The sequence below is a fragment of the Zingiber officinale genome, chromosome 2A, assembly GCF_018446385.1.
Source record: "Zingiber officinale cultivar Zhangliang chromosome 2A, Zo_v1.1, whole genome shotgun sequence".
In the NCBI taxonomy this organism is placed as follows: Eukaryota; Viridiplantae; Streptophyta; class Magnoliopsida; order Zingiberales; family Zingiberaceae; genus Zingiber; species Zingiber officinale.
This window is the reverse complement of record NC_055988.1, coordinates 155,117,258-155,126,554: the sequence shown is the minus strand read 5'-3', so window position 1 is coordinate 155,126,554 and position 9,297 is coordinate 155,117,258. Positions and strand designations below refer to the sequence as shown.

The 9,297-nt window shown below is 35.9% G+C and overlaps 1 protein-coding gene across 1 annotated transcript; it reads left to right on the top strand.

The window, feature by feature from the left end:
• The first annotated feature begins 1,127 nt into the window (after positions 1-1,127).
• Positions 1,128-8,851, top strand: LOC122042848 (DNA polymerase epsilon subunit 3-like). The gene is made up of 3 exons (XM_042603181.1): positions 1,128-1,525; positions 1,881-1,999; positions 8,486-8,851. The coding sequence occupies exons 1-3, from the start codon at positions 1,143-1,145 to the stop codon at positions 8,590-8,592; spliced, it is 609 nt and encodes a 202-aa protein (XP_042459115.1). The 5' UTR covers positions 1,128-1,142; the 3' UTR covers positions 8,593-8,851.
• The last annotated feature ends 446 nt before the right edge of the window (positions 8,852-9,297 follow it).

The following is a 9,297-nucleotide window of genomic DNA, read 5'->3' as shown; positions in this document are numbered from 1 at the left end:
GACCCAAAGTGGACAATATCATACCATTGTGGAGATATCTAAATTCTTTTCGATCCTACAAATGGTACTAGAGATCTTGACATTCGTTTTCTTACGGATACACTTCTCACCTTTCATGGCTTTTCCGATGCAGACTGGGCAGGAGATTCGGATAATCAGTGTTCTATAGGTGTGTTTGTTATTTTTCTGGGTCTTAATTCTGCTTCTTGAAAATTTACCAAGTAGTGCATGGTTGCGCGCTCTTAGACTGAGGCTGAATATCACGTTATTGCCTCTGTGACATCGAAACTTCAATGGATTAAGTCACTTCTGGTAGAACTGCTTCTTCCGATTATTATGTTTGTCGTACTTTTCATCGATAATTTAGGTACAACCTATCTTTTGGCTAACCCGGTCTTTTACTTTTGTATGAAGCATCTGGCTGTTAATTATTATTTTGTTCATATTCCTGCTATTAATCAGTTCTTCGATGAACTCATTAAGTCACTTTCTCAACCTCGTCTATTAGCTATTTGTCAAAAGATTAGTGTAATCTCTAGGACATCATCTTGAGAGGAAGTATTAGAAAATATTTTTTTTTCTTTATTTGTTTATTTATTTATTTACTAGTATTTTAGATATTTTTCCTATTTTATATTTATAATGATATTTATATATTACAGACATCATTAATAAAATTTTATGCATTCAACTCTAACAAAAGTTGCTAAGACATTCCCCTTCGTTTGCACACGTCGGGCTTGACATTGAAAGTGGAGAGAAAAAATTGGAACAAGTTCTCCTTTCTCTTTTTGACACCCGATTCTAGATATAAGAAATTCCGGCGAGCAAGCCCAATTCAAGATATAAGAAATTCTGCCGAGCAAGGTAAAACTTATCCGTTTCTCCCTCTCTCCTCAACTCACTCCATCCCAAACAAACTCACCTCCTCTTAAACATACTGTTAGTGTGCACCGTGCCCTACTTGGAACCTAACCCTGCTCGGCCTTGGATCTAATTGTGCCCAGCCTGAGTCCCTGAGATCCGACCAATGCCCGATCCGAGATCTATGCTTGGCTCGGTTTTAGATGGGTCCCGGCTCAACAATCTTTCAATAGGGCCATGTCACACGCGAGGCTAAGGCTGGGTCGGACAGGTCAGTGATGGCTCGCCCGGCCAGTTTGACACACGCATCGAAACAAATCGGGTTAATCAATTCCAAGCGGCCTGACATCCTGCGAAGAATTACAATTGAGGTGAAATCAATTCTACTGGAAAAGCTGGCGAACGGACGGGAGGGGATGGCGGAGGAAGGAACACCTGGGAAGAGCGAGGAGCCTCCGGCGCCGGCTCCGTCTTCGACTCCGGGAAAGACACTCAGCGTGGACGTCGAGGAACTCCCCAAAGCTATCGTGCGCCGGGTGGTGAAAGATAAGCTTTCCAAGTTGTCTTCGGGAGGAGGGGAAGAGGAGATATTGGTAAATAAAGATGCGCTGCTGGCCTTCTCTGAGAGCACTCGCATATTCATCCATTACCTCTCCGCCACGTGAGACTCCTCTCCTGCGGTTGCTGGGAGCTTCTAGGGTTTATGTTGTTGGACTTGGAAAGTAGGACGGCGATCTTCCTTAAACAGACGGCACCTATAACTTAGTTGCGATTTGTCTATCTTTTCATTCTTATCACATGCTCGGTTAAATTTTTGTGTTATGTATTTTGCAATTTTAAATGTTTGTATTTAATGTCCTCTAATTGCCCCTCGTTTCTTCTTCTACGGGTGTTTAGGATCGATAATGACTCATTAATCCCTGCGTACTGTGTATAGGAAAATGAAGTATGTTTTGCACAGACAATGCTGGCTATTGATTCTTATCGATTGAAATGTGAATGATTACTCTATGTAGGGCAAATGATATCTGCAAGGAATCAAAGAGGCAAACAATCAATGCTGATGATGTCCTGAAGGCGCTTGAGGAGATTGACTTTGTTGAATTTGTTGAGCCTTTAAAAGCTTCTTTAGAGGGTCAGTAATTTGCTTCCTTATATTAGAATCATTCTTTTAATTATCTCATAGAGGTTGACTATATTGTACATGTATATAGGCGATGCTAATTGCTAACCTCTATTGTGAACATATTTCATTATTTATCTGTGAATGTTTTGACTCTTGGCACGCTGATGGTCTCTTTTCATTATGATGGCTGTGGTCATTATGGACCTACAAGGCTACAACATATGAGATTTTGTTTTGCGAAAAATATTGATATGCAAGCTATATCTATGGTTCACAAGTCATTTTTGCATTTTGTGAAGATGGAGAACTAGAATCATAGAGTTACTCCTGCTGTTCATTTATGTGTTAAGACTGAATATTGCAGAACTTTGTAGATACCTCATTTCATGTCGGGCGAAATGTATCATTTTGGTAAATTACCGAAACTCATACCACTAATCTCCGACAGGGTCTCCTTCCTTTGATTTATCTCCTTCCTCCTTCAATCTGTCACTAACACCATGTATCGGAACATTGACAAAATTTCGAAATAGTATTATTTTAGTCAAAGGTGGAAATTCCAATATGGTTCGATATTTTGAACCTTGGTAGATGCATTCAAGCCATTTTAAGTTATTGACGCTTTGGTTGCTTTACCATCCTATGCTTATTTGTTTGCTACATCTTTTGGTATTTTGATATAGTTAGGATTCTGTGAGAAAACATGATTTTGTAAAAGTGTAATTATTTTTTAATAGTTTGTTAGAGTTTTCTATTAGAAAAATATAGTATCAAGAGTAAGTCATGATATGAATATATAAAAAGAGATTAGGATCCTGTATATTAGACAAGTTTTTAAAATAATACAATGTTTAATTTTTAAAAGTAAGCCCTAGTTGTCTCTCTAAACCTTAGCCGTTGCTCCAAATCCTAGTCGTCTCTCCTATCGCAGCCATTGAAGGATGTTAACCCTAGCCTCCTCTTCCCATGTTGGTCAACGCCAACAGTCTTTACCTGCCATGGTTGCGAGCAAGCATCCACTCCCTCTCTTCTACCCTGTTCACCTTTCTTTATTGTTTTATTATGTGTTCTAAAGACAACAAAATATTTCTCGTACAAGCCTTCATAGTTGGATTGATTTTTCCCTGCTTTCTTTTAGATTTTTTTGTTGTTGTTGATCAACCTTCATTGCCGATTTTTTCCTATTACCAGCTTTATTGTTGGATTTTTCCCTATTACTCAGCCTTCATTGCTAATTTTTCCTGTCTCTCACTAGATTTTTCTATAAATTTTCACTTATAAAAATGTCAGAAGTTGTAGAAACAACTGTTACAACACAGTCAAACCTCTTCGTGATAGTTTATGGTGCAATTATTGTCAAAAGGCATGTCATACTCATAAATGGTGTTGGAAATTTCTTGAAAAACCTCCCAGCCAAGAGTGGGACATAAAAAAGAACAAATAAGAATCAATAGTTTTATCAATAGTCAGATGCATATGGCGAATACACAACAAAATGAAGCAACACGAAAGGCATTAGGTGGATTCAGCCAAAAAGAGGTTGAGAATTTGATATCTCTTATTCGTAACATTGAAAAGCCTTCAGGTACTTATTCATTGGCGTATGCGATTATGTTTTCATCCTCTATTGAATTAAATGTGTTGGGTACAACTTTTTTCAACTCTTGGATCATGAATTCAGGAGCTATTGATCATCTAATCCACTCACCAAGTACCTTTTCCATGTACTCCTACAATAAAAAATATCCACAACTAATGGTTCTTTGACTACTGTAGAAGGTGTAGGAGATGTTAAGACAAGTACTCGAGGGAGAAGATGGTAGTCCCAATTATCCACAAACCATGTTTCTATCCAAAATCTTACTTAAATTTGTGTTGCAATGTGATTTTTTATCATAGTTATTGAGTATTTCAGGATAAGGATTTGAGAAAGATGATTGGACATGCTAAAGAAAGAAATAGACTCTACTATCTTGAAACTTTGGGTCAATCAAATATTAACAAAGACAGGATACTTGCCACTTTAGTTTCAGAACTTTATTCATTTAAGATTTGGTTCTACTACCACCAACTTAGACATCTGCCATTTGAAAGCATTTAAATTTTGTTTCCAACTTTATTCCAAAGTATAAATATTGAGAGTTTCCATTGTGAAGTGTGTGAATTTGCTAAACACACATGTGTGACTTTTCTATTAAAGTATTAAGTAATACAAGAAGTTGTTTTCCCTTTTATCTCATTCATGTCCTTCTACTACTGTTGTTAATAATGTTCTCTTAATTTTTTTTCTGATGATTACAAACCAATATGGGTTCAATATCAAAAGATTTAGAACATATAATGCTAGTGATTATTAATCAGTATTAGTTTCTTATTTTCAAGAAGAAGGGATAACGAGTCATCTTTTGTCAATACACCGCGACCACAACAAAACACAATTGTAGAAAGAAAAAGTGGTCATCACCTATGGTCAATCTGAGCCCTTTTATTCTAAAAATTGTGCCTCAATCTTTTGGGGGAAGTAGTTCTTACAGTCGTTTATCTTATAAATCGTTAGCCTTTCAAAATCTTAGGGTCTAAGAGTCCAATAGAAATACTCAACATGGTATCCAAACATACATGCTATAAATAATCTTGTCCTAAGATACTTAGGCGTGTGTTATTTGTTCATGAGCACGGTCAAAATAGAGGGAAGGATGTTAAAATATGTATTTGTGGGTTATTCTTCAACTTAGAAAGGGTACAAATGTTATCATCCTCCATCAAAGAAGTTTTATGTGTTAGTGCACATTACTTTCAATGAACAAGCGTCTTACTTCACTACACCTCATCTAAGGGGAGAATTACTGAAAGATAAGGATGGGGATTTCATACTTGACCTGTGATTATGTTCAATGTCTAAGTTAACATATGAGTCCGTGCCAAATCCTATTTCTGAATTTATGTCAAATGGCGTCTAAACCTATGTCAGATTCTTTTTCTCAACTTGTGCTTGAATTTATGCCAAAACTTGTGGTTGAACCTGTGTCCAATCCTATGTTTGAACCTGTGTTTGAATCTGTGCATGAAAATTCCAACTTTGTCATTAAAAATATGAGACTTGACAATACGAGGGAGAAGATGGTAGTCCTTGAACTAATGCATGCTCAAGAATCCAACCCAGATTCTAAGAATGAGGTAACAATTTCTAATTCTTCATTACAAATTAAAATTGAACATCATGTGGATGATGAGGACCTAAATCTTTCCATTGCTGTTAGAAAAGGAACTTGAGAGTCCATAAAACAAATTTTATATTCTCTTGTAAACTTCCTATCTTTTAAGCAGTTTTCACATCACACAAAGCCTTTTTGATTATCTTGAACACTATTATCATTCCTACCACCTTAATTTGAGCCATTATCCAATGAGAAATGGAAATAAGAAATGGAAGCATTATTGAAGTATAAAATGTCAGAATTGTTGAAGTTGTTCGTAGGAAAGAAACCTTTGGGGTGTAAATGGGTCTATGCATTGACATATAGAGCAGATCGATCAATAGAGAGATATAAAAAAAGGTCGGTAATCAAGGGATGTACTAAAACCTATATATACTTTTGCTCTAGTTGCAAAAATGAATATTGTTAAAATTTTACTAGCATTGACAACTAATTATAGTTGAGACTTACAACAGTTTGATATCAAAATATATATATATATATATTTTGCACGGAGAACTAGAGGAAGTAATTTATATGGAAGTCCCACTATAATATGAAATAATTTGAATGCTCATATTGTATGTAAATTGAAGAAAGCTTTATATGGACATAAGCAATCACCGCAAGCTTAGTTTGTCAGAGTTATGATTGATATGGGGTACAGAGAAAACCACAAGGATTAAACATTGTTTATTAAACACTAGTGACAACCTTAGTGTATGTCGATGATATAATAGTATAGAAAAGGATGATAAGGAAAGACAATTTCTAAGACTTTGAATTTAAAATACTCTCTTGGATTGAAATGGCTCACTCTAAGCAAGGCATTTTCATTTCACAATAGAAATATGTCACACGTCTTCTTAAAGAAATAGGCAAATCAGCATGCAAGCCGGCAAGTACTCTAATAGATCCAAATCTGTGACTTGGGATAACTGTGGAAGATGTCACTGCAGATAAAGGATTGTATCAACATTTGATAGGAAAATTTATTTATGTCTTATATACGACCCGACATAGCATATGCAACAAATTGTCACCTAGACATCCGAGGTTCGATCCCTAGCTACGATGCATTTGCAGAGAATTTTCCTCCAAATGGAGTGCACAACCATGGGATGCTGGGCTTTTGGCCTGCCTGCTGTGAGCGCTTCCCGATTTACTGTAGCGGCCGATGGGAAACTTCCATGGGACCGGACCGGTTACCCCAAGTTCGGTGTTATTTGGTTCAACATATGCAACAAGTGTGATTTGTCAATTCATACATAACCCAAACTAAGTTCATTTATAAACATCTCACTAAGGATTACAGTATTTCAAAGAAACACTAGGAAATATTATTCTCTTTAAAAGAAATGGAGGCTTGGTGCTAGAGGCATATACAGAATATGCTAGGTTTAGTGGTTGATAGGTGGTCAACCACTGATATCACACCTTTCTTGGTGGTAACCTCGTGACATGGAGGAGCAAGAAACAGGATGTGGTTGTGTGATCTAATGTAGATGTAAAATTCTGAGCAACAACTCAAGGTGTGTGAACTGCTTTGGTTAAAAATCATCTTGAAAGATTTGAAGATTAAATGGGACGGTCCAATGAGACTTTGTTGTGATAATATCTGCGATTAGCATAGCTCACAATCCAATACAACATGATTGAATGAATCACATTGAAATTGATAGACACTTCATCAAGGAGAAACTAGAGAGATCAAGTTAATTTGTACATCTTACGTATCTACATATGGACAAGTTATAAATATACTTATTGTGTAGCATGGACATTCCAAATTTTTTTTTTTAAGTGTCGAACACGACATGGACACAGACACAACACGCAAATACGCGTGTTGGATATGCAAAAACCATGTTATTGACTTTTTTAAAGTCAGTCAGATACGGCTACGACACAGACGAGATATATTCCTGGATACGTTTGGACTTAATTGCAAAAAATTAAAAGTTACAAAAGGAGAAAGTAAGATGTGGGATGGTTGAGCAGATGGATTTGATTCCATGGACATGGAGGGTGTTGCAATTCTTGAAATTGTCAATTTGTCTCTTGATGAACCTGAATTAGAGTCAGTCTTATGGACTGACGAAGGCGGTGTTGGTGACGAGACCGATATAGATGCTTGATTTTTTTTATTTGTTTAAGATGGATTTGGTGTTTTATTTTTTGTTAGGATCCTGTTGGATAAGTTTGTTAAGTAGTACAATTTTCAACTTTTAACATATTCCTTTTTGAAAGTAAACAAACAGTGTTGTTATGTTGGGATATGTAAATTATTGATTTTGAAAATGCATCTCAGGAAGAAACTTGTTTCTCATTATTCAAGTGGAGAAACATAATGTTCTAGGACAAATGGATTATTCGAAATCCTGTTGATACTTGAACTTCATGTTATCCCCTCCATACCCATACCTAATACTTCCAGTTTGACACTTGACACTTTAGATATTCATCCCCTAGACGATGAACAAATTTTTAGTTGTTGGTACTAAGAATTGAACTTTGAAGGCATATGTTGTATGTTCTAATTATGAGTTCCCTTCAGTTTAGTGTCTTGTTAATCCGAATAGTGACAATCTGTTTGCTTAAACCACATTTGATGTGCCATTAGGATCCTCAATTGTAATAAACATTACTGATCTGTTAATACTTATTCCATGGAGTTCTTTGGTATGATAATTGAGGGATTTTTCATCACATACGAGAACTGTATGTATATAGTATAGAACAAAATAATATACAGTGCAAAAAAAAAACAACAAATAATATGTTTCATCCATATTAATAACAAAAGCAAGGCCTCAAGTTCAGCACAAGGACCATCCTATGAAATCAGATAATGTTTATTGATCTGTTGTCAGCTAAAACTCTCTTTACTGAAGAGAACTTTCCACTAAGCTGCCTCTGAAGATGATAGTGTATACTGGTCTGATGCTAGGTAGAACTCTATAAAAGAGAAATTTCCACAAAGCGGCAACTTCTTTTGCTACAATGCCCTGACTCTGAAGGATACGTCTAGTTATGTTCTCTTCTAGCTTCAACAGGCAATCCTTTTCTCATATAATGAAGCTTCTTGACATTAAATTTCAGCCACCTCTCTAGACAGTTTTGGGTGCTTATATGTCCATGTATGCAGGAGACCCTTTAACATTTATGCCTACTAGTTAATTTGATAGATTCTGCAACTGGACCATCAATGTATTTTTTTTGTTTGCGAATGTTTTCCATGATATTGCAAAGCATTATACAAGGATTCTGAATAATCACCAAGCCTTTGAACTAACAGAGTTCAGAAGAAGTAATGAAGTCAAGAAGTCTGGAGTAAAAGGAAAAGAGACTGTCAAGAAGCGAAGAATAGAAGACACACCCAGCAAGAATGGTAGAAAAGAGTAGATGGTTGTCAGAGAACTGGGAAAGTCTACTCTTTGGTTTCTATGACGTTACGGGCAATATTGTAGGAGGGTCTGTTTCTTCATGAGTCATTATAAATGGTAAGAAAATGTTTTCTGTTGCATTTAGTTTGCCAGATTAGAACTTGCCTAATTTGAATGACATGATTATTCTGTAGGGTGTCTTTATGATACATTTGTAAGACTAATTGCTTATTTTCTCACAATTTACAATATGCATGCACAAAGGCATTAAACTCCCATGTCCATATCCGGCACATGAATGTGATTGATATCCATGGAGGGTGTCCTAGTATAGATGGAATGAATATTTGTAATTATATATTATTTCATCTCATGCTGAAAATGTTGGTCATTGTCAATCTTATATGTTAAATTTGTCTTCAATGTAAAATTATATAAATGTCATGTGTACAAATTGTATAATATTGCCTAAATAATCAACATGAAAGGCTGTATGGACATTGTATGACTTTTAGGTAGGCAAACATATTTCGCAGCCCCTCCAGGGTGAGCCATACTTCCTTGAAGGGGGTAATTAGGTAGGCAAACATCGATTATATGAAAAATTGTGTTTAATTGGATTGATGCTGAGTCCCTGTTGGATAGTATAAAATTCATGTTTTCATCACATTCTGTGTCTATACTATTTAATTTTTTCATGGTTACAAATTTCAATCCCTTTAAT

Excerpts from the sequence above, each read along its gene's own strand:
- LOC122042848 (XM_042603181.1), top strand. The coding sequence starts at position 1,143 with ATGGCTCGCCCGGCCAGTTTGACACACGCATCGAAACAAATCGGGTTA. Across the intron at positions 1,526-1,880 it reads ATCCATTACCTCTCCGCCAC|GGCAAATGATATCTGCAAGG; the intron begins GTGAGACTCCTC and ends TACTCTATGTAG. Across the intron at positions 2,000-8,485 it reads TTTAAAAGCTTCTTTAGAGG|AGTTCAGAAGAAGTAATGAA; the intron begins GTCAGTAATTTG and ends TTGAACTAACAG.